General features: G+C 41.4%; 1 protein-coding gene across 1 annotated transcript; it reads right to left on the minus strand.

The window, feature by feature from the left end:
• Window positions 1-24,120: 24,120 nt before the first annotated feature.
• LOC119651106 (zinc carboxypeptidase-like) lies at window positions 24,121-25,540 on the minus strand. The gene has a single exon (XM_038054470.1). It carries the CDS (start codon window positions 25,511-25,513, stop codon window positions 24,257-24,259), a length of 1,257 nt encoding a protein of 418 aa, XP_037910398.1. The 5' UTR covers window positions 25,514-25,540; the 3' UTR covers window positions 24,121-24,256.
• Window positions 25,541-25,976: the final 436 nt, after the last annotated feature.

Genomic DNA, 25,976 nt, shown 5'->3' on the forward strand with positions numbered 1-25,976 from the left:
TAAAATCGATTCAATGTCTGTCTGTCTGTCTGTCTGTCGCACGCATTTTTCTCCAAAACGGCTGAACCGATCCGAACGAAATTTGGTGGACAGATGGGAACTATGAAATCCCACGCATACAATGAGTGGCATAAATTTAGGTGGAGTTTAAAGGGGGCTCCCCATACATGCAAAGGGGGGATTCAAAATTTTTTTTCACCGGATATAGCTGCGTGGGGTATCAAATGAAAGGTCTCGATTTGTACCTTTCGAAACTGATATTAGTTTTGGCATAAATTGCAAAGTGCGTGAGTAATGAGTCAAAATGTACGCACTTGAAGTGAGACAGGACTCATTTTCGGAAACTACCCAACCTAAAAATCCGGAAAAAATCGGAGTGGTGCGCCTAGATGAAATCTAGGCCTCAAAATATGTCCCATTCCGATATCTGCTCAAATAAACTTGCTAATAGTATACCACTACTTTTTAGAAATTAACTGAAAAACCCCCCTTAAATTCATCCTAGGACTTCCGAATTCCGGCAATCAACGCCAAAGTTACAGCAGTTCAAACTTTTGCGCGAATTTACCGCTTCCAAAGCCATGCAAATCAGATGCTGACGTCATAATTACCCGGAATAATTGACATTCGCGTGGAATATTAAAGTCGCATTTATGAAGAATCTATTTATCTGCAGCCCCTTTTAAGATTTTGTGTAAAACACTTATGTGAAATCTAATCTTCGAGAGATGTCCTATTCCGGTATCTGCTCAAATAATTTACTAATAGTATATTATCAACTTTAAAAATTGACTAAAAAACTCCCCTTAAGTTCATCCTACTAAATTTTGCACCGACATAGAGCACAGCTTCGTGCATACACATGCCAAGTTTTATGAAAATCCAACTATTATTGGGAAAGTTATAGCAGTTCAAACTTATCAATTTCGTGCTAATTAACAGCATCCTAAGCCATACAAATAAGATGCTGACGTCATAATTAACGAGAATAATTGAAATTCGAGTGACATATTAAAATTCCATTCAAGAAGAATCTAATTCTCCCTAGCCCTTTTTAAGGTTTTGTGTGAAACAAAACCTTATTAGAATCGAGACGGTGTCTGTCTGTCCGTCTGTCCGTCTGTCTGTCTGTCTGTCTGTCTGTCTGTCTGTCTGTCTGTCTGTCTGTCTGTCTGTCATTCTGTCACAGCCGATTTATTCGGAAACGGCTAGACCGATTGTCACGAAAATTGGTGAGAGTATGTAATCTGGTGTTCCCTTTACATGCAGTAAGTGGCGCCATCTTGTGTCAAGTTTAAGGGGGGCTCCCCGTACATGTGAATGGAGGGCGCAAATTTTTTTTTCACAGAATGTAGCCATGTAGGGTTTCAAATGAAAGGTCTCAATTAGTACTTTTCGCATCTGGTTCAATATTTGATATTAGATGAAACATAGGGGAGTGAGGGTTCAAAATATGACCCCCAAAAAGTGTAACAGGTCTCGTTCTCCGAACCTGTCCAACCGAAAAATCTGAAAAAAATCACAGTGGTGCATCTCTACGAAATCTAGGCCTCAAAATATATCCGGTTCCGATATCTGCACAAATAAAGTTAATAATAGTATATTTCCACATTTTAGAAATTTACCCGGCACCCCCCTTATGTTCATCCCAGAAGTACAAAATTTGGCATGTGTCTAATGAAGAACATAATGCACAGTTTGGTCCAGTTTGACGAAAATCCAACCATTATTAACAAAGTTATAGGGGGTGAAACTTTACAATTTTTTGTGAATTTCGTGCACTCTACAACCTGCATGACGTCATCATCACATATCAATTCGTCAATACCACAACGAAATGAGTTCTTATGAATTGGGTCCCAGAGAATTATTTTGTTTTAGTTTTTTAGTTATCTGTCAACCAGACATGTGTGCATGTAGGTATATGATATAAGTTAATAAAAATATCGGGTTGTTATATTAAAAAAAACAATTTATTGCTTCATGCCTGTTTGGCATTCTAATTACAACTAACTACAATTTTTTGAAACATAAAAGAAATTAATTTGATTTTGCCTAATGTGCAATCATGCGATTTCCTCGATTGCACCGATGACCCCAATAGTTGCAGACGTCGCTTTTGGATGTGGTGCTGACACAGGTGTGTTTGCGCGTGCAGCATTTCCGTTCGGGTTAACTCGCCCGGCTTTAAATGCGATAGTCCCCAATCGCTAAAAGAATCGTATGTCGTTGAACCTGACCTTGGTAGTTGCTGATCGTGGATCTGATGTTGGAATTGATGTTGGCGGTTCTGGATCGGATTTCGAAGACGACGATGATGTCGGAACCAGTGATGGTAGTTCCGTCGATTGCTTAACCTTTATTTCTGAAACGATATTCTTAGTTTTGAATTTTAAGCATAACTGGAAGGAAATGATGAAAGCGATAAAAACGCCAATTATGGTAAGTGTTGAGTATGTTGTTATTCGATGGATGCTAGTTTCGGTACGCATAAGTTGAATCTCGCTGGTGTTGTTTATATGGAGATTCTTCATCATTTGTAGTGAGAGTACTTCCTGGTAAGTGTTAACTTCTGGAGATGGTTGTAATATGGCAGGTAGCACATTCATCGTTGTTATATCGCGATTGACAAAGGTCCTTCCATTTACCGTTAAGCTCGTGTTATGGATTTTGACTAAATAGGTACCGTTTAGTTTATGGGCTATCTGCTCAGCTTCGATTGTACCAGTAAATTGGTTCAGCAAAATGGTACCGGATGCAATCTCTTCAATGGTTGGTATGTGCGCATTGCTGGTTGTCTTGCATGTGGCTGTAAGGCTTTTCATCAGGTTTGGTATGCAAGAGGTGTTTGAGATATCCAAAATTTCATCCGATTTACAAATGGTTAAAGAATTTACATTTTTACAGTTTTCAATTACGCCAAATACTTGTTCATCATTTTTCAAAATTTTACTAAATTCGATGAAATTGATAATATGTTTTTTCTTTACAGCTTTAATTAATAATGTTTCATAGATAGGCTTAGTCGTCAAAGGAATATTTATAATGTACAGTAAACATGACAAATTTGTTATTATTTTTACTTCCGCGAAATCTAAAGCTTCTTCTATTGTGGAGTACGGTACAAATTCTTTATCTAAAATGTCAGTAGCTAATTTCATTTCTATTTTTGATAAAATAATTGAGTTAACGACGCCTAATTTTGCCCAATGAATTGCTAGGTTTATATTTTTCAATTCTTCTTTAATTATTGACAATCTGAATTTAACATCTAATATCATATCATAATTTGTTTTGTTGCTTTCCTTAAATAATTTCTGAATTTCGTTTGCAATTTGTGTAATATTATTGATTCTTTCAGTGTACATTTGATTGATTAGAACCTGTCTATTATTATTTTCTAACATATTGTTAATTTTTGCTTTTATAGTGACAAAGTCCTCGTGATCTGGATTACCTGCAATCCATTTCCAAGTACTGCCGATAAAATCAAGTGACCTTTTAATTTTTCGTGGTTTTAGATTTCGAATAAATTCCTGAATTTGCTTGAGCTCGTAAGATAAATGAGATGAGAAAGAATAGTGCCTGACTTCTGGGAGATTAAGAACAGGTTCAATATCTGTTACGAAGCGCTCGTATTGATCGATGTTGATAGTGTGGATCAATTTAAAATTTCCGTCTTGTATTTTTGCTCTTCCTGTGTGAAACAAGACGATTTGGGAGTTCGAGAAGTCCAAAATCTCAATTTTGGCGTTTACCAAGTAGGGTAAGATCCTGAAAAGGGAAGACTAGTTACGTATGTGGCTTTTATGTATGATTTTTCCAGATTCAGTTAAAACGGTTGTATTATTGTTTTCTTTAACAATTTCTTGTTTGTATCGTGCTGTCAATTTTGATCCTTTTCTTTTGTTTTGTTTTACGTAGATAGTTTCTCCAGTTTCGTATTGCTTAGTGGGCTGTCTCGTCTTATTGTGGTTTTTTATGTCCGTCTGTTGTTTCTGTCTTAATTTCTCAATATTTGATAGCCGAATTCGTTCTAATTCGTCTGGGTCTATTCTTGGAGTTCGGCCGAAATGTAGCTCAACTGGTTTTTTTTCCCGTAGTGGAGTGAATAGTAAGGTTGTATTCGTAAACAGCACGCTGCAAGAGATTTTCGAAGGATCTTGGTGGTCCTTCTTCCTTTAGGCATCGCATAATCTCAGTAAGCGTACTGTGCCAGCGTTCAACTTGGCCATTTATCTCACTTTTATAAGGGGGAGTCTTATAGATTCGGATTTTAAGGTCATCTTCTAATAAGGAGGTTATGGAGGCGGACCTAAGCGCTCCTTCGTTGTCGATGACAACGATTTCTGGCACACAGTAAAAGAAAAGTAAGTCTGTAAGGGGTTGTTTAATATCCTCGATGGATTTTGAAGCAATTATTTTAGCCTGGGCAAATTTAGAAAATTTATCGACGGCAGTTAGAACTCTATGTCCCTCAGTGCTAAAGAGATCGATATGAATTGTATGACCTGCGTATGCGGGGATAGGAGTAGCGTTTAGTAAGGGTTTATTAGGGTGTCGGTCGTATTTATTTACTTTACAAGTACAACATCGTTTTACTATGCTTTTTATTTTTGCCGACATTCTCGGAAAATAGAAATGCTCTAATAGCTGTAACCGATTTTCCTCGGCATTGCGGTGCGCTCGTTTATGTACCTGTAGTATTCTCTCTTCTTGCTCGGCCTCGTTAGAGACGTCCTCGACAAATTTCTGCGTATAGCGTATTCGGTAGCTACTGAAATGTTCAGGGTAAATTTCTTGGATGCGGCCCATATTCTCTTCGGCAGTTAGAAGACCATTTATGGTGTTAGGATTGAGGTAACGCTTGAAGATACTTATTAATTCGTTATTTGAATATTGCGCCTTGATAAATATGTGTCTCGAATAATTTGGAAAAGGGTTTTGTAGCTGGTAGCTGTCTTCATTGCCGAATTTTAAAATAATTTGATTCCTGAATGCATTAATGGGTGACTCGACAGTAGGGATGAGGTTGTGTGACGAGCTCTCATCACTATGTTCTGTAGGGGTAAGGGAATTGATTAGGGTTGATTTAGGAGGCCGCGAAAGCGAGTCTGCGACAACGTTAGCTCTACCCGGCTTGTACTCTAGCTCGTAGTTGTATTCCTCTAGGATGGCTTTCCATCTTTTCATCTTACTGTTAGTGTTCTTATTGCTAAGAGCATAGGTAAGTGGTTGATGGTCAGTGTATATTTTAATCTTTCGAGAACCATAAAGGTAGCTTCGCAATGAGGTCAGTGCCCATATAATGGCAAGCATCTCTTTCTCATTGGTAGCATAGTTTTCTTCGGTATTTGTTAATGTTCTGGAAAGGAAGACGATGGGTTTTTTATCCTGAGAGAGTACTGCACCAATGGCGTAGTCAGAAGCGTCTGTTGTTAAATGAAATTCCTTTTCAAAATTCGGATGAGTCAGTACTACTTCTTTAGACACAAGACAATTTTTTAGATTATTAAAAGCATTCAAGGCTTTCGAGTCGAGGTGAACGATTTTGTTTTTGGATTGATTTTTGGACACTCGTCCGTCTACCCCTCTTAAAAGAGACGTTAGGGGTTTTGCAATTTTTGCATAATCCTGAATAAAACGTCGATAATATCCTGACATTCCTAAAAATGATCGAAGATCTTTCAATGTTTTAGGTACTGCCATATTCGCAATTGCCTGGACCTTTTGAGGGTTAGTTTTGATACCATCCTTACTTACTACGAATCCTAAGAATTCTATGTCCGTTTTCATAAATTCGCATTTATCCGACTGGATTTTCATGTTGGAGGCTTCTAAGGTTTTCAACACTTTTTCAAGATTACTAAAGTGTTCTTCCTCGTTTCTTCCAAAGATGATAATATCATCAATGTAAACGTAACAGCACACCCCTATGTGCTCTCGGAGAATATCATCGAGGGTTCTCTGAAAAATGGACGGAGCATTCTTCAACCCAAACGGAAGACGGGTAAACTCGAATTTACCGTTGTTAATGGAAAAAGCCGTTTTTGGTATGTCGCGCTCCTTGAGTGGGATCTGGTGGAATCCACTCTTCAGGTCGATTATAGAGAAAAATTGGTTTTTGCCCAAATTCGCTAAAATTTCACTTATTTCGGGAATGGGGTATCTCTCTGGGATAGTAACCGTGTTGAGCTTGCGATAATCTATTACCATTCGATACTTTTTCTCACCGGATGCGTCTTGCTTTTTAGGAACGATCCAAACTGGTGAATTATAAGCGGATTTGGAGGGTCTTATTATTCCATCTTTGAGAAGCTTGTTTACTTCTTTCTCAACTTCTCCTTTCAAGGCCATTGGGTAGGGATATGACCTGGAGTATACAGGGTCGTCGGTCTTCGTACGTATCTCTCCCTTTACTGTGCTAGTATACGTTAACTTTTCGTCGGGTTCTGTGAGTAGTTTCGAGCAATTCTTAAGGATTAACTTTAACCTACTCGATTGCTCCTGGCTTAGATGTGTTGTTCTGATGTTAATGCTGTTAACAGTCTCTGAGATATGCTGTTTCAAAGGAATGTGTAAGTTAGGGTGAAGTGTCATATAGTTTTCGTCTGTGTGAATGATAGCTTTCATTTGTTTAAGGGTGTCGTTACCAATTATACCATCGAATGAAATCAAACTTGGAAGGATAAAAAATTGAATTTTCGTTGCATCAGGGCCAAATAAGTTTACAAATGCATGATGCGTAATTTCGATGCTACCTCCTACGGAGTTAGCGTAGAAAGCTCTGTTGTTTGGTATATGGTTTCGGATGTGTCTAGGCTGTATATAATTTTTGTTAGACCCTGTGTCCACAAGAAATCTGAGACGCTCTCCACTTCGTGCTACATGCTCGAAATATGGGAGTGAAGAGCGTGTTAATCTAAAAAATAGATATCGTCCAGCTGTTCGGATTGGTCGATACTTGGTTCGTCACTAGTGTCCACATAGTCAGTTAGGGTCTGGTCATAATTAAGGTCCTCTTGGTTCATGTCTTGTTCGTATTGTTCCTCTGTAACATCATTGGTTTCATCAGGTTCTGTGTAGTACACTCTTTGTATCTTAGGTGGAGGGTGATGCCTTTGGGAGGCTTGTTGGGGACGTTTTGGTAGCCAACATTGGTTTTGGGGTCTATTGGCATAATTTATGGCGTGAGACCTGATGGATTGGTCAACATCCATAGGTACTGGTCCTCGTGGTGGTCGAGGAGGAGGTAACTTATTTTGGGGAGCCTCATGTTGGGGTTGTTGGTAACCTTGTGAGTAGAATCGTGGTCTCTGTGGCACTTGAGGATTATGGACCAATTGTGGATGAAAATCGCGCCTAGGGGCTGGTATTGGTGCCTGTCTAGAAGGAATAGACATCATTCTACGTGGTGGAACAAGAGGTGGAGTATTATGGAGAACCTTCCGTGGATTGGTGCTGGAATTATTCGCGTATTGGGCACGATAATCCATGTTTTGAAGTTTGAAACACAAATGTAAGGCCTGCGGTAGGTCTGCCGGTTCGCGAATGCTAAGCAACCGTGGCAAATCACCTTTTAGTCCTCTGATAAACGTATCAAGTGCTTTTTCGCGGTACGATTGAGTCATGATATTCATCGCGTCCTGACTCATTTCAATCGACCCTAATTTGTTAAGTATAAGAGATAGGTGATTATACACTTCCTGATAGAATTGGGAAACGGTATTCGCACCTTGGACTAAGGTTGTCATCTGGTATTCTAAGGTACCAAGATCTCTTTTATCCGCGTAATGCAGATTTAAACATTTGGAGATTTTAGTCCAATTCAGAGGGGTATTGTACGATTCTAATGCTATATCTGCGTTACCTACAATTTTGTTTCTTATAACCGATAGTATACCGTAATATTTCGGCGTGCCTCTTAGATGGTCATAAATATGAAGGATTCTATCAACGCTCTTTCGCCATGAGCTGAATTCACCTGGTTCCCCAGAAAATGTCCTCAAGCTCTTAACGACGTCAGGAATTCTATCCATTTCGGACAGATTCTCATTATTACTGATATTAACTGGTACGTCTACTTCATCTCCAATGTCAGATGCGGGATTCAATAATGCACTAAACATTTGTCTCCCTTGAGTACGGAGAGTTTCCTCAACTACTCGGGAAATAGTTTGGAGCAGTTCGTAGTTCGGAGCATTATTAGACTCATTATGATTGCCATTAATCGGTGGTTCTAAAGTGGGCAAAGCATCAGCAAGGCCATCGAGATTTAATCGCGGTGGTTGAATCAAATTATGAGGATTCGACATTTTTGAATAACTAAAAGATCACCTTTCCCGATAAATTCAAAAGATTGCAGATATTCACTATTCACTTCCTGAATTCAATCACTTTTAATTATTTCACTTTTGATTATGTCAATTCAAACGATTCGCTTTTCGAGTATTTTTCTTTTGAATTAAAATGAATTAAATATTTTTGTATATAAAAGACAATTTAGTCACAATAATGCAATAGCTTTAATAAATGAATATAAGGTAAAACAAAACATACAATTCTTAATTGAACCTTTAAAACTTTGAATTTATTCTAATTGAATCTGGTTAACTTTTTTAGAGAAATCAATTTGGCGTAATTTTACAATAATAATTTGTAATTACTTACATTAAGAACGCTCTTGCTTTCATATCGGATGAAATTTTGTTTTGTTCGAATTTTATGGTGAACTGCTTCGGATCCTTAATCAGCGATTGTCCTTTTTGCCTCCTTTGGTTATTCAAAGGCTACTTGGGGCTAAATCAGGAAAAACACGCGTGCTTCGAAATTTTGGTTAATTCCGGTTTTATCTTTTCCACTCCGAAAACTTTTCATTCGCGTTTACACGAAAACGATTACTTGGTTATCGCGTATCGTTTTAAAATTCGCGGAAACTTTGCGATAATGTAACGAAGTTACTAGAGATTCTAAGGATAAGACTTATCAAAAAATCACACGTGCGAAGCGGTCCCTGCTCGGGCGCCAGTTAATAAAAATATCGGGTTGTTATATTAAAAAAAACAATTTATTGCTTCATGCCTGTTTGGCATTCTAATTACAACTAACTACAATTTTTTGAAACATAAAAGAAATTAATTTGATTTTGCCTAATGTGCAATCATGCGATTTCCTCGATTGCACCGATGACCCCAATAGTTGCAGACGTCGCTTTTGGATGTGGTGCTGACACAGGTGTGTTTGCGCGTGCAGCATTTCCGTTCGGGTTAACTTATATGCGTGCTAATGAACTTTGCGGGTAGTGCCTAATTCAAATAGATATAAGAAGTAAATCCGAAATATGGGTACGATCAATTCATATACGTGCATATATGTGTACAGTATTCGGAAATAGACAGTTTGTTTGTTTAGGGTGAGTGGAATATCTATGGCTGTATGTACGTATGCCTCGTAGTTTGGTAAAATATGAAGGATTATGTTGGATTTGTAGCTATATACGGACAGAAAAATGTGTGCTGAAGTTTCTTACATAAGATAAACACAAAACCTTTATACCCGAAGCGCGAGCTTCCGGTATTCCGACTTGTTTATATTTGATGTTGGTTAAATTGTTGGCATTTGCTAATAATATTAAACTCAGAGTGTGAAGCATATGAGGTTGACAGGGCCTTCCATCAAATGAATCATTTAAATTACTTTCTAAAAAATAGATGCCAATAGAATTTTTAACTATGTGACACGGAACTGTCAGGCTCACCGCTCCTCACATCTTCTTCTTTTTCTTCAGCGTTCAGTTCATAAGCGGGGTCGGCCCGTCGTGATCGGTTTCGTCATTTTATTTTATCCAATGCCTGATCAGGATGTAATCGCGAGACCTTCAAATCCCCATCCAGTGTAGCATGCGACCATTGTTTTGGCCGGCTTTTTGGTTTCTTACCATTGACTTCGATGTTCTGACCAATACTGGTTGTTGAATTCTCGTTAGCGTGAATTACGTGACCACACCATCGAAAACGCCTCTCTTGCAGTTTTTCCACGATCGGTGCAAACCCATATCGATCGCGGATATTCTCATTTCAGACGTGATCAAAACGTGTCACGCCACCAGTGCAAGGCAACATCTTCGTTCCCATTACCGCAAGACGCCGTTCATTGTCCTTTATAGTCAACACTCAAACTATAGAGAGCGACAGACGGACGACATTGCAGTAAATTTTAGATTTGGGACGTGCGCTGATACGTCGATCACAAAGAATACCAATTGCAGAATGTCACTTCATCCAGGTGGCGTTAATGCTTGAAACATTTCATTACGCAATTCTCCATTGGCTGGCAGCATTGACTCGAGATATTTAAATCGCTCAGTTCTTTGAATGGCAGTAATCTGCCCCTCCAGATATTTAAATCGCTGAGCTCTGGCAATGGCGGTAACCTGCCCAGAACTGAGCGATTTAAATATCTCGGGTCAATGCTATAAGCCAATGGAGAACTACGTTATGCTCCTCACATAGGGAAATACAAAACCTTTTATACCTGAAGGGTCAAGCTTCCCGACTTGTTTGTAAAAAAAAGTTAATGGTAAATTTATAAAAATTTTTTGCATTCGACTTTCGTCCGAATTTTTGACTCAAATACTGCCACCTGTGTCGTCGCTGCAACCAGAAAATCAAATCCGTCATTGTACATGATGTTCCACAGAAGCGGCCCCAGTTCTGAGCCTTGTCGAACAATGGCGGAAACAACGTACTCATAAGCTCTGTCATCAGTGTCATACCAGAGCTTTCTTCTGCTGGCTAGCTTTCGAAAATGGCAGCAACATTTTCTATTCAGTATGTCGTCCAAATCTGTTTTGTTTTGATGTAGCCTGTACTACCACAGACCTCCAGCAGCTCGCCTCTGGATACTACGAGAATTGTCCTCACTCGCACATTTCTTTGTGCCAGCAGCTCTGTCTTACTGGGGGGAACAACCCCTGGATGATTTTCATCTAGAATTTTGGGTACGTAATCTGTGAGTAATGATCGGCATCTGAAGGGGGGGAATTTTTTGTATTGAGTTTAATTGGGGCCGCATACATGCGAAAGTAGGATAGGTAGGTAATAGCAGAATTCAGCCAGCATCCGCTCTACAACTTCGATAAATATTTAGAAAAATTAAAAGGGAAGAAAAGAGCAGAAAGTTACTTATATGGCAGGTCTTTGTAACCGTTAACGAAGTAGAACACTGCATGAGTTGTATTCTTTTACTCTGAATATAGTCGTTTGCCATTAAATGTCAGTTGTCCTTTTGCGGAATAAATTTTATTTGAAATAGACCGGAAGCAAAATTGGAGAAAAGCTAAGAAATACACACTTAAATTATGATTAATTTCGTGCTTTGACACAATAGAAAAAATAATACTATGAAAAACCGTGTTTTCCCAATATAATGTCTGCTTTAGAATTCGCAATTTCTCAAACTTATAAAACAGCTAAAAACACCCTTGGGCATGTAGAACGGAGAAACCGTAACGAATGGGTCAATGAGCCTGAGCCTACCTACTAATCGAAAGACGAACCCGAGCCAGACAAGGCACGTATCACGAACTAAATCGATGCGCTAAGAAGATCTGCAGACGATTACAACGGAAGTCCAATAACAATGAAATTTTAACGCTCGTTGATAGCTTGAAAAAGAATGATGTACAAGTAACAAGATGGGCTCAGTATTTTCAAGACTCCTGAGCCCAGCAACGACACATTCCGACCCCTTTGCCATTCCGGATGACCCAAAAGAAAACAAGTGCCCGCACCCCACATAGGAACTCCCGGAAACGATGGCATCCCAGCCGAGCTCTCAAAAAAACAGGGCACAGAGCTCACCAGCGAATTCACAAACTAATCAGCAGAATCTAGACAGCCGAAAAAACCTGACGACTGGGGGAAAAGTGTAATTTGTCCAGTGTACAAAAAGGATGATCGTCTGCGTTGCTAAAACTACTCTAACTCTCATTGTTGTGGACGTGCTACAAGTTGCTGTCAAATATAATCGAACGATGACTGAGAGAGTATACAGCATCATCGGAAAATGACAAAGTCTTTTCACTTCCGGACGATCTACAACAGACCGGATATTTGCAGTTAAGCACCAACTGTTCGTCGATTTATATCAAGCCTACGATAGTGTAAATTGTAATGCTCTGTACAAAATAATGTTGGAGCCAAAAATCCCACCGAAGTAAGTCCGGCTAGCGAAAGCCACAATGATTAACAGTGAGGGTCAGGTAAAAATGCAAAGTGAACTGGCACAAAGCTTTCCTATAGTGTTAGGACTTATGCAAGAGGATGGTTCTGACCTCACCCTCTTTAACTTGGTGCTTGAATACGTCGTCAGGAATGTGGCCGCAGTTGATACTAGAGGTATATTACTAGTAAAATCCGCTCAACTGGTGGTGTACGCACTCGAGGTAGATATCTTTATCCCATCGATGTTTCGTAGGAAGGAAGTGTTCGAGGAGTTTGGGTCAGCAGTCAATGAAGTGGGGCTCAGGGTCAATGAATCCAAAACAAAATATAATACATGACCTAAACTCGAAAGGCGGCGCTAGTATGCAGAACATCGCATAAGGCGAGCATGATTTCGAACGGGTGGACCAATTCATCTACCTAGGAGCTCTACTCTTGATTGGCGGATTACTATTGTTAAAAAAGTATTTTATGCGGTCCTCATAATAAGATCCTATACAGACACAACAAACTACGCATCTACAAGATGCATGGATACCAGTCATAGACCTTGACGCAAATGTCGGTAAAGTAGACTGATATCTTCGAGATAAGATTTTCTAAGCTGTAAAGGAAGGGCTGGCGAATCAAAAGAATCATGCATTATATGAATTATTTGATGAACCACCAGAGTCGATGGTATCCGATCAAAAGGGAAGCTAAGAAAACATTGTAAGGACTCAGTGGACGCAGCATGCAGATTAATTCCAAGATTTTCTATTGGAGGCGATGCATCTGGGAGGCAAAGGCTCGATTTGGGCTGTAGCTTCATCGATGAAGAATAAGACAAAAGTGTCATATTAGCAAGAAATAATAGTGGCATCGCATTTTGTATTTATCTATTCGTAGGCTGCCAATTCAGCAGGCCAAAATGTAAAATAAATTTTTTTATAGTATATCTTAGCATTTTCTTCCAAAATCTAGTAGTTTAAAGGAATTTTTAGGAAGTTATGAGAAAAGTCCAGCTACCTTCAGTTGTTTTAGTCCTATACTGTCTGGCTAGTCTGAGATTATTCATAAGCTAGTTGTGTCAAGGTTGATTCCATTATTGATTTGCTTAGCGTTTTTAAAGATTAAATATACATATATTTAAGTAATCTGCCTATTCTTCTAATAATTTCCTTTTAGGAAAGTAGCTCACACAATACCTAAAAAACCTCGACGCGTCACGGCTAGTGGTTATCTTACAGGACTTACTGTGCTCCTTAATCCAATACCAGACGACTATTTCGCTAGTTTTCTCAGTGGGTATGGATTCCTAATATTCATCAACAGTGCCTACGATTATCCTGGATTGAACGCTGAAGCGAAACTTGTATCATCTAAGACAGAAAACTTCATAAGTATTACACCAGAAGCAACATATTCAACACCAGATGTCCTTCAGCTTACTCCTCGCGAACGAGACTGTTTATTCCCCACAGAGAAGAAAATGGAAGTAATGAAATTTTATTCATACATCAATTGCTTAGCTGAATGCAGATCAAGACTATTTTTCGAAATTTGTGGGTGTGTTCCTCTCGGATTTACTAACAATGCAACCTTTCCACCCTGCAGAATGGAGGCACTAGACTGCGTGACAGAGAATAAAAGTATATTTACATTAGTTCTATTAATAAGTTTCCGTGATCATATAGCACACTCGTATGCTAACTATATAGTTGACAAAATTTTCCTTAACACAGAGTTAATCACCGGTGCGTTGCCTGGTTTCAACAAAACGGCAATTCCAAACAAAAGGACTGCCAAATATTTATGCGGATGCCTGCCTGATTGCAAACTGAATCAATATCCACCAGAGATAGCTACTGGGATTCTGGATAGAGAATTCGCCTATAATTCCAAAAATCTTTTGTGAGTGAACTCCTAGTGAGACAATAATTTTTTAAATGTAACGCATTTATTCAATAGTAAAAACGTTAAAATTAAGGATGAAATCATTGTTCATGTGTACTTCAACGACCTCATCTCAACGCGGCACAGGAAGGACATCTACCAGACTTGGGTTTCATTGTTGGGTAATTAATGCTTACATGGCTATTATATTGTTGATACAACAATTTGAAGTACTTTTTCTTTTAGCATCATTTGGAGGCCTCCTGGGACTTATTATCGGGTTCAGCCTTGTAGCAGCATTTGAATTAGGCTACTATCTAATTTTACGTCCACTATTTGAACATTTTTCCGCTGTAATTGCCAGACGACGAAGCAAAATTAAAACGGAGGAATTTACTAGAGCAGACAAATTTTAAATAATAGCCGAACTTCAATGTAGTGGCATAAAAACAAGTCAGGGAGCTCACTGCTTATTTGAGATTCGAGGTCTTATTTCCAAAGATAAGATGAATATAAATGAAAATTGGAATAAATAAAGAAATTAAAACTTTTCAGTCAAAAACTAAATTGCAAAAAAGCCATTCTCTACTTTTAATCCAGTATGTGAGTAATTTTACGTGTTACAATACTTATGCTGCTGTCAGATCACTGCTGCTTGGTGCCAGTTCCAGAAACATCAGGGAAGTTGCAGCTAATGCGCAGATAAAACGCCAAGGAATATAAAAGAACTTAGCAAAATCAAAAGAAGAATGATCTATAGAAAATTATATACAACTTTACTGCACAATCTTACTTCCACTGTTTGTGGGTTGTATATTTTCGAAAGACAATCTCTCTCAAATATTGAAACCATTCCGCAGTGAAAAACCGCTGCAGAAGTCAACGAGATAGAAAAGTATACAGTTTGAAGGAAAAACAAATCCCTGGTAAATGAAACCCATAATTTAAAAAATTTACGATGATATCTAAGTCAGCAATCTGGAGTTTCTTACTAAGACCGGATACAGGTTGTTGCGCCCTAGACAATGAATTCCTTGCTGGCGTAGACTCATCTCACGTCCTCATTATCCCTGGACATGGCTGGCTCGTTCCTCATGCCGAAAATGATTACCTAGTGATCGCCGTGGGCATAGTGTGGCGCGGCAGGATTCGCAGCATTCGAAATTTATTTCGAATGTTGCGAGTGCGAGCAAATAGATGGCGCGGATCTATCCACTTTGCGTGGCACGCCAAGGGAGTGGAGGATCTCAAAAAAGTATGCGATGAATGATTTTGTTTTAGGAGACCTGTCACAAATTATAGATATCAAGTTGGGAATTGAACAGAGAAGTCTTTTTGAGTTCGTTGAATTAAAAAGTAATGTTAATTGTATATTAATGAAAATAACATATGAATTGTTAATTTAAAAATATCTTAAATATTTATAAGGATTGTTGAAATGAGAAGTGGTGTTAATTACTTAACGGTAAAGAAATTATTAAAATAAAAAGTAATTGGATTACTTAATTGGTGACCCCGGAACTTCCCAAAAACACAACCACCAGTTCAGCTACCTCAAGTTCATCTAGCACTTCGACCACCTCAACTTCAACAACGCCAATTCCAAGAACCCCAACGACGCCTCCTAGTCCCAGCACAACAACCACGGTCAAGCCTCAGTGTTCACTCAAGTTCAAAAACATATAGCGAAGAACTAATAAACGTCAGCTCCAAAATCAAACGCTTTCCTGTCTATATTTATCTTATTAGGTAATACCTCTGCCTATTTATCTATCTATCATAGTTTTCTCAGAGACGGTTATCCATATTGACACGAACATCGTTCTATATTCTTTTTGAGGAGGGATTCCATCAACAACCGGTATCCGGTCTTGGTAAGAAACTCCAGACATTCCGGTTTCCCACCGAAGTTTACCAATTGGTTATCTCTAGAAGCTGTTTAGGGTTCTGGCCAACGCCATCGCTCCATCTCAGGCAGAGTCTGCCTATTCTCCTTTTTCTACAATAGATATTGCCCTTATAGACTTTCCGGGCTGGATCATCCTCATCCATACAGATTACCTGACCCACCCAACGCAACCTGATGAGCCGAATTTTATCCACAACCAGATGGTCGTGGTATCGCTCATAGATTTCGTCGGGATGTAGGCTACGGAATCGTCGATCCTCATGTAGGGGGTAAAAAATTCTTCGCAGAATTTTTCTCTCGAAGTCTCCACGGAATACATGAAGACTGGCAAGATCATTGTCTTGTATAGTAAGAGCTTCATGGTGAGACGCCTCAAGCAAAACAGTTTCGATTTTCGATCCTAGATAGGAGAAATTATCTACGATCTCAAAGTTGTAGTCTTTCATCTTCATTGTTTCCGTTTGACCAGTGCGATTCAAAGTTGTTCGTTCTTTCGGTTTTAGTTTTGGCGTTGACGTTGCCATCATATTCTTCATCTTGTCATCATTAATGTCCAGCCCAAGATCTCGCGCCGTCTGCTCGATCTGGATGAAGGTAGACTGCGCATCTCGGGTTGTTTTCCCATGATGTCGATGTCGTCAGCGTAGGCCAGTAGTTGGGTAGACTTGAAAAGGATGGAGCCTGTCACATTTACATCTGCATCGTGAATCACTTTCTCCAGTGCCAGGTTAAAGAGGACACATGATAGCGCATCCCTTTGTCGTAGACCGTTGTTGATGTTGAATGATCTGAAGAGTGATCCTGCTACGTTTATCTGGCCTCGAACATTGGTCAGAGTCAGCCTAGTCAGTACTATCAATTTCGCCGGGGTACCGAATTCTCTCATGGCCGTGTACAGTTTTACACCCCTGCTATGCTATCATAGGTGGCTTTAAAGTCGATTAAAAGATAGTGCGACTGGTGGCCATATTCCAACGGTTTTTCTATCAATCAATCTGATCTGTTGTTGGTTTGCCTGGAGTGAAGCCTCTTTGGTATGAGTTGAAGATGTTCTGGGCGTATGGGGCTATCCGACCTAACAGGATAGCGGAGAATATCTTATAGATGGTAATCAGTAGCGGGATACCTATATAATTTCTGCCCTGAGTGATGTCTCCCTTTCTATGTATGAGACAGATAATGCATCGTTGCCAATCTTCAGGCATTAATTCGCTGTTCCGCACCTTGAGTATCAATTGATGAACTGCTTGGTAAAATTGGTAGTCTCCATATTTAACCAATTCGACTGAAATTCCATCCGCTTCTGGCGACTTGCAATTCTTCCATGCTTAGTCGTGTCAGCAAATGTCCGTCATCTTCAATTGGCAGGACCTCCAACTCGCCGATTTTTTAGTTGTTGAGCTGTTTATCAAAATACGCAACCCATCGCCCCAATATGTCCATTTTGTCGGAAATCAGCTTTCCCGCTTCGTCTCAACAAGATTAGAATCGAAGTGTATCATCCTGCTTGTTGGTGAAACTTCCGCGCCTAGTGCGGTTGTTCCCCGTCCTTCTCGAGTTCACAGATTTGTTGGATCTTCCAGGCTTCCTTTTTCTTCCTGTGAATCCGCTTTTCTATTCGACGGAGTTCATGATAGGCCCCTGCGCGTACCCGCTTTCTTTGAGAGTACAGCATTGCCCAGTATACGCTATTGTTCCATTCCGTTGCTAACTTACAATCATCATCGAGTCAGCGGCTGAGGCCAAGTATACTTTTTTCCGTATCAATTATATCGTTCTTCAGGTGGTTGTGATTCGTTGGTATTTCATAACCAGAACATCTGTTAGCTGCGGTTGTCGCGGCATCTATTTCCCCATGCAAGTATTACGGAGGGGTTTATATGCTATTCACTCTCAACTGATTGTCAGAGGGGATTGTAGGCGATATTGTTGCAGCAGTCACCACATGGAGATGGAGATAGGGTTCGGTAGTAGAGCTGCTGGTATTGATTCAGCAAGCGTTTCCTAGGTTTTATGCTCCATCGTGGATACCATTCCACGCTTAGCCCTGGGACCTACACTGCCCTTTCACCGCCAGCGAGCAATTGGTAAATAACATTTAAGGTGTGTTTTATTAGAGGCAATCTGGGGGAGAGCTTATATATCAAGGAACGTATCGCGGCGGGTGCGACTCATCGATGTCGAGCTGTTATACTTTCCCCATTCGAAGGCCTAACTGCTTGTGGAGCAGTGCCGAACGGCCCAGGGAGCAATGAGTAGGATTGACCAGGAGGTGAACTAGTGTGTCTGTAAGGAAGTTAGAAGAAACCTCATGCTAGTTATACAGTGAAGTAAGACTCCACTCAAAGCCAGATATAAGCCCGTGGGAAAGCGCCTACGTGGTTGAAATGGGGAGATTCAGGCAGCTCTTTAAATTACATGTTTCAAGCTACTGCTCAAAATTATTCAGCCTTTATTTCTGCAGGAGGGCACGTGAGGTATACCAAACAAACTGTTAATATGGTTGGGAAGTCGACGCTGAAGATATTTATGTAGTAAAATTGGTTAAAGAATGTTATATTTTCAGAAATATTGAAACTCCAAAGACTAGTGTTGTTGCCCACAGCTGGCAAACCTGCTGGTGAACCATCTTCGTACAAACTTACGTGTCTATTGGATATAATGTCCCGATGCCAGTTTGGGGTACTGCACTGTCATGCCACATATAATGCTCAAAGGTTGAGTCCGGTTTATAGGAACACCGCCTTGACTCGCAAGGCCTCAAGTCCTTTTCTTTTTGTGGAGGTGGAAATCTTCAAAAGACACTGGTCTGGACACACCACCGTGTGGGATTTTTACCCACTAAAACCACCCCCGACTCCCTCCCTGCCCCGCGGAACCACCATAAAGTATTACATCACGGGGCGGAGTCAGCTCGCTATAGCTTAATCCCATTTCTTCTATACGCGGCGCACGTAACTAAGCTTTTCTCCTTTCCTCTGCCTTTCGCAATTTATCCTAAATAGATGTGATCATGGAGTTGACCGCATCCCAATTCTCTTGATGTGCTAGCATTTTCGGCACCAGATTCTCTCCTAGAGTCTCCTAGAGTCCCCTCTAGGTTTCCCTTCCACAAATCTCGGACAGTTTAAGAATACATGCTCTGGGTCCTCTGGGACTCCATCACAATGATGGACAGTCGGGTGAGGTCTCCAATTTAAACCTGTGCAGGCATTGGAGTTATCCTCCATGTCCCGTGAGCAACTGGGTGAGCTTATAATTAATCTCGCCGTGTCGTCTCTCCAACCACTCCTTGATGGCAGGAATGAGCCTGTAAATCCACCGACCCTTTCCCGAGCGTTCCCAACGCTCTTGCCATCTATTCATGGATCTCTCTCTCTCAGCGTTCTTCGTCTGCAATAAGGGAGAGATTGGCTTTGCATAGTATATATTCGCCATCTCATTTGCCAAGATGTCAATCGGCATCATTCCAAAGATGATGAATGCTGCATCATCTGAGACAGTCCTGAAGGCAGAGCACGCCCTCAGAGCTATCCTCCTGTAGACTGCATTCAGTTTGGTAGTATTAACTGACATCCGCAACGCCTCGCTCCAAACTGGGGTCGCATAGAGCATGATTGAGGTCACCACCCTGGCTCTAAGCAACCTAGAGGTATGCCGTGGCCCTCCCACACGGCATCATCCTCACCAGGGCAATACTAACAGTGGATGATTTATCACAAACATACTGTACGTGTTGCTTATAGCTGAGCTTCCTGTCTATCACCACTCCCAATTATTTGATGGTCGGCTTGGAAATGAATATATGATTCCCGATTCTAACACAGGCGTAATTTCTCTTCCGGCGCTTCGTTATGAGGACCGCTTCTGTTTTTTCCTCCGGAAGCGTCAGACCAAAGCTCTCTAACCAGCATTTGACAGCATTGATTGCTTCGCTTGAGTATAACTCAGCATCTTCGAGATGCTTTGCGACAACAACCAGCGCTATGTCGCCAGCGTTACCCACCACTGTGGCTTCCTCCGGAAGGGGAAGATTAAGTACATCGTTGTACATGATGTTCCACAGTAGTGGGGCCCAATACGGAGCCCTGTGGGAAACAATGTACTTCTGGGGTCCGTCATCGGTGTCATACCTGAGCCACCTTTCAGTTAAGTAACTATCGATGATAGCAGCGAGATAGGCGAGAATACCAACCTTCGCTAGGGATTTCCGTATTAGATTCCAATTGGCCGAATTGAATACATTTTTCACGTCCAGGGTTACTACCACATATTTGCTGGTACCACCCTTTCCGTGGATTGCATCTTCGGCCAAGCCAGTAACCAGTTTGATGGCATCAATGGTTGATCTGGCTTTTCGGAACCCTTACTGCCGATCTGAAAGGCCGCCTTGGCTCTCAATAACCGGGAGTAATCTATTATAAATTACCCGCTCTAACATCTTCCCCACCGTGTCCAAAAGACATATGGGTCGATATGACGATGGTTCACCTGGAGGTTTACCAGGCTTAGGCAGAAGTACCAACTTCTGTCGCTGCCATGCCGCTGGAAATATTCCCTCGGACATGCCCGCTTCGAACAACTCAGTGAACATGTCCCGCCTGGATTTCACAGCAAGCTTAAGGGCCTTATTCGGTACGCCGTCCAGGCCCGGCGCTTTATTGGCTCCTATTCTACCGCAGATCTCCAGGAGCTCGTCTCTGGTGACTGGCGGGATTGCCGTCACATTCAGAGGTGGTTGGAATGCGTCGGTGTTCCCCTCTTGCGGTGGGAATAACACTTGGATGATTTTCAACAAGAGGGTGGGACACGTGATCTGCGGAGATGAGCGGCCTCTAAATCGTCCCATCACGATTCCGTAAGCTCTCCCCCACGGATTCACGTCCGCTTCTGAGCAGAGCTCCTTAAAACATGGCTTCGCTGGATGGCGAGCTTGAGGATTTTGCGGGCTGCCTTGTAGGCGCCCTCTTTCTGCCCTTGATCGACTCTACCTACCGCCCTCTGAGCTGCTCTTCTGGCTCGGTGGCAGGCCGATCGAAGACCGGTCAGTTCGTCATTCAACCAGTAGTTTGGTTTTCTACGGGAGAATGCGCACCTCCTAGGCATGGACGCGTCACATGCTTTGGCGATGCATTGAGCCAGATGGACAGCTCTTTCCGTAGAGGCCCCTGCTTTATCAGGTTGATCTAACCATACCTCTAAGAAGCTCTGCTCATCCAAGGATTTTGCAGACCAGCCTGAAATTTTTTTCGGTTTCGCGCATGATAGCTCTTTGGCCTGAGACTCGACACATGTCTCAAAGAAGATTGCCTGGTGATCGCTGTGGGTGTAGCGTTCACTGACGTGCCAGGACATACCACGCACCAGCGAAGGGCTGACAAAGGTCAGGTCTACAACCGAGCCTGACCCCCTTTCTGTAAGGTGTTTACAGCACCTTCGTTAGCCAAAACTATGTCCGCCTGTGCGAGAGCTAGCATTTGATTCTCTGCTACCCAACTCTAGGGCCCAAGCATTGAAATCACCAGCAATCACCTTCGGAGTTCATCCCCTTGCGTCGACAACAAGATTATCAAGCATTTGCACGAATTCAGACAGTGTCAAACTTGGTGGGGCGTAGCAGCTGAATACATATACACCACTTATTTTCGCCCACACAAAGCCACTGGCTGCCTGACTTGCAGTACATTGTATGGCCTGTCGACCGGAAGCCCATATCGCCGCTCCACCAGTCGAATCTGTGACCAATACGCCACTGTGACGGTTTCTGTACGGCTCACTTATGATGGCGATTTTCATCTCAGATTCGAACGTGGTCTGCTCAAGTAAATTCTGAGCGACCCTGCAATGATTCAGATTAATTTGAATAAACCCCATTTTCTTATTGCAGTGAGCGCCTTCCTAAATTCAGGACATTTACTACTTCCGGCAATATGTCGGTTATCTTGCCCCTCTTCCACCTTGCAGAATAGGCATTTGGGGACCCTATTGCACTCCCTGGCAATATGGTTCTTCTCCCCACACCTTCTGCATCGATCGATTCTATCAATGCTGCTGGTGCATACCTTGACGAGGTGCCCAAACATGAGGCATTTAAAGCAACTCTTTAGTGAAATCTGTTCTCTTAAACGGCAGACAACCCATCCAATTCTGCGCTGTCTCCGCTGGTACTCCTATTGTGGCCGTTTGAATACCGCCATAGGCTTTTCGTAAACTCACAACAGACTCCTCGGCAAGTTCCTCCAACATGAATTGCTCCTTCAGAGCACTACAAATTGATGTTTTCGATGTTATTTCATCGAGATCCTTACATTGTATGTAGATCTCATGTTTTTGAGCACGCACTGCGGCATTCTCCCCAAGTGAGTCCTTCACCCGAGTGCGAAAGTCATCAGCCTTGCCCACGGTGGATGTCTTCAACTCGAACATGAGATCCCCTTTCGGGGTACTTCGGATTCGATTCACATTTCCGCTTAGATCTTTTAGGTCGGGATCTGCTTTGACCTTTTGAGTATCTCCACGTAGGACAGATTGCCCTTACTGGAGATACCAATCGCATCTAGACGGGTTCGCACTTTTGCTTTTCCTTTCGCTTTTTTCTCGTAACCTTAGTCCATCCATCGTTTTCGTTCGTCTTGGGCTTCGCAACACTGGTCGACTTTTCTACATTCGCTCTACGCTTTCCTCCTTCAGAGCTATTAGTGCTGCTTTTCAGAGTTTCTTGTCCGCCTTTTTTTCTGTTAGGCGCCTGCTGATTATTTAAAGGATCCCCTCTTTTTCCCATACTCGTTTATTTCGCCGTGTTTCGATGGTAGTCTGGTTAGGTGTCACTTGGGTCGTTTGTGACACTGTTGGTGCAGCGTGGTTCGGCGTATCCTTAGTATTCTTTTCCGCCATCTGCGATCTATTATAGAGGACTTTAATAGCCCTCACCATATTCTTCATGGCTTGGTGCACGTTGTGCTTGTCCTTGATGAACTCGGACAGCTCAACTATTTTTGCCCCAAGCTGGATAAATGGTAATTCCTGCGGATTGGGACTCCTCTCCTTATAAGCCCCGACAGGGTTACTCCTTTTATACGCTGTTTCACTTTTGCCAGTTGTTGATCTTGCCTGCACTTTACCCTTCATCGTCTTTATCAAAGTTGATGAGCTTCTTATGAATGGATCCTTTTCTTATTCCTGGAGCATCTCTTGCTGTCGCGCATCTTGAACATATGCGGTGGGTGTTATTGCAGTTTTTGTCGTCCAACGATCCGTCTTCATTTCATCCTTGGTTGTTCTTGCTACTGGTGTTCTCGGCAAGGTCGTACTTCGCTTGAACACTTCCTTCGCCAGATCCAAATCACTTGTAACATTATATGCCAAGGTGGCCAAGTTGTCCACCACCGAAGCACTGCGGTCGGGGGATATCGACGACCGGGAGCCCGCTTACTCACTCCCAAAAGCCGCCGGTACTGGGGTTCCGAGCCCCTGCACCGTAAGTTTACTCCTTCTCTCGTCTTCCATGGTGGTTTTTTGCTCTGGGTATCCTTCCCATAGCGATTTTGGTCCACGCACCAGAGATGAGCAAATACTAGCCCATGCACAGTCAGAAAAGAAAAGTGCATGAACACATATTTACACATCAATAGCTATGCCCCTATCCGCCAGCTGGGGTCACGCCTGATGGGAGATCTGGCAACTCTTCACAGGAGGCCTCAAGTCCTGTCCTGTTCACCGATAAGGTAACTTGCCTCTATTATAGTCCCGGTTCTTCCTCTAATTGAAAAATTCGATGGACCCAAAGATTAGTGTTCAGCATCAAAGTGTGAATACTGTGAAGGCATGGTAAACTATGATCTCACACAATTTCTCACAGAACATAGTGGATATCGTAGATACCAAAACATGTCTTCTTCCACTGTCCGAAATTAACAGACAAAACGAAAAGTCTAGAGGAAACATTGGGAAGGACAGCAGCACTTGGAAATCTAATTAGGGAAATGTTTGCATGCATGGTGAATTGGAAAACAGTTAATCACATCAATCGACCAATAAAGTGTTCCGGTCTATTATCAACTGAATATATATTCAAAATTGCCAAAATTCCGAATAATAACGAAAATCAACTACTTAAAGTTTTACATGCTTATTATCTATTGGATGGTCTTCTTAATATGCGAGCAAATCAATCACAGAATCTTCACCGAATAATCTTAAAACGTACCAAAACACACAACCAAACATATGACTTAAAATAGTAATTATTCTACGAATAGTATCCTAGACTGTCAGCTTCGGCGATCAAACTTAACAACGAGTCAAAAGTCTCCAGTCCACTTGGCAAAATCTGTGATGAAGGAAGTATGAACCCATTTGACGACTTCAATGGCCTCAATTCGTATGTGAATACAACAGGCACATTTAATGTGCTATAAACCCAATCGGGACTAGATCCTGCGGCTGGATAAATGACTTCGTAAGTACTCCCCAACGTATATTGAGTACCGTAGCGTTTTGATAATGCTCTCACTGCAGCTTCGCCAATTCGTTGCAGGTGCTCATGATTAGGAGCGTTCTCTTTAATCGCCGCGTAAGGATACATCAACAGTTGTCCATGTGCATGAAATGATATGTAAGTGTGAATTTTTCCTTTGAGGGTTAAGAGATATTCTGAGAGTGATTTAGCTTCCACTTCTGAGAATTCAGTTTTTCCACCAAAATTAGACGAGCATTCTTCTTTGCTGGCTCCAATTTCCATCCATCGGAATCCCCAATTCCTGTTTGGGTCCGCTCCATCGCATACCAATCCTTTTGAACGAGTTTTTCGCCAAAGACGATCTGTGGTATGTGTATAGACATATCCATCTGGATTGAAGTGGGGGAAAATGTACCAGTCGAAACGCTCAACAAGTGATCGTATATTTGGTTCCGAATTGGTCAGAATCTCATTGAGTATATAGGTAGCCATTGCAGGAGATATCCACTCGTTCGCGTGAATTCCACCTTCAAGAAAAATTCCCTTATTTCCAGATTTGAATGAAACTTTCACTCCCCGTATTTGACGCCCTTCGTATGTCCTTCCCCCAAGCAATACCTCTACTTGGTTTGGGTGATTCTTCGCTAACGATTCCAACCAATCATATGTTTCGTTTAGCGTATGATATCCAGTCCAATCGTAACTAGTAGCTGATGTTTTACGAAGCTCTACTCGTTCGGTATCAAGAATGTGTTGGAAGTTCTCTTCTGCAAGTTCGTGGATGATTTTGTGATTCCTCAGAATTTCGACAAATCCGTCAATAGCTTCCGGAGCCACCAAAATGCTTACATAGTTTCCCGGCGAAGAAATAGCGTCTAAAAATACCAGCCCTGTACTTTCCACTTCTAGCTTAGCCAGCAACTGCAGATGGTCGGACCTTTGTGGCAAAACTCGGTATAAACGATATCCATCATAGCGTATGGGAGTAGAACGGAAAGTGCCTAGTAGTAAAGATATACAAATAATTACAAGGATAAACCGCGACATCTTAAACCAAACTTATTTCAACGAAATGATGGCCTAAACAATTGTTTCTTCCAATTTGCGAAGCATTTTATATGTGATAAATGTCCTTGTTAACGCTATCGGTTATCGGGGGGAACCTAGGGCTATCTGATTTCAAAAGTTGTACGCAAAATGCATTTCCCAACCTTGGCGCTTATCATTGATTTATAACTTATTTACTCAAGATAACGCTTTCTTTACATTTTCACATATCGCTCTAACGTCGAATACAAAGAGTATGTCTGGAAATTGCGACAAATCCACCCTATCGGCCTGACTATGACTTTTTCATAACTACAGACGATTGTATAGACAAAAAACTGTAACTTCCAATCATTGAAACAGCAGACTTGACTGAAGTTCAATAAATTATAACACATCATGTAGCATAATGCAGATCCAATAAGAACTGAGATTTCCGAAATAATTAGCTTGGGGAGTACCA

The sequence above is a fragment of the Hermetia illucens genome, chromosome 3 (genome assembly GCF_905115235.1).
Source record: "Hermetia illucens chromosome 3, iHerIll2.2.curated.20191125, whole genome shotgun sequence".
Taxonomy (NCBI): Eukaryota; Metazoa; Arthropoda; class Insecta; order Diptera; family Stratiomyidae; genus Hermetia; species Hermetia illucens.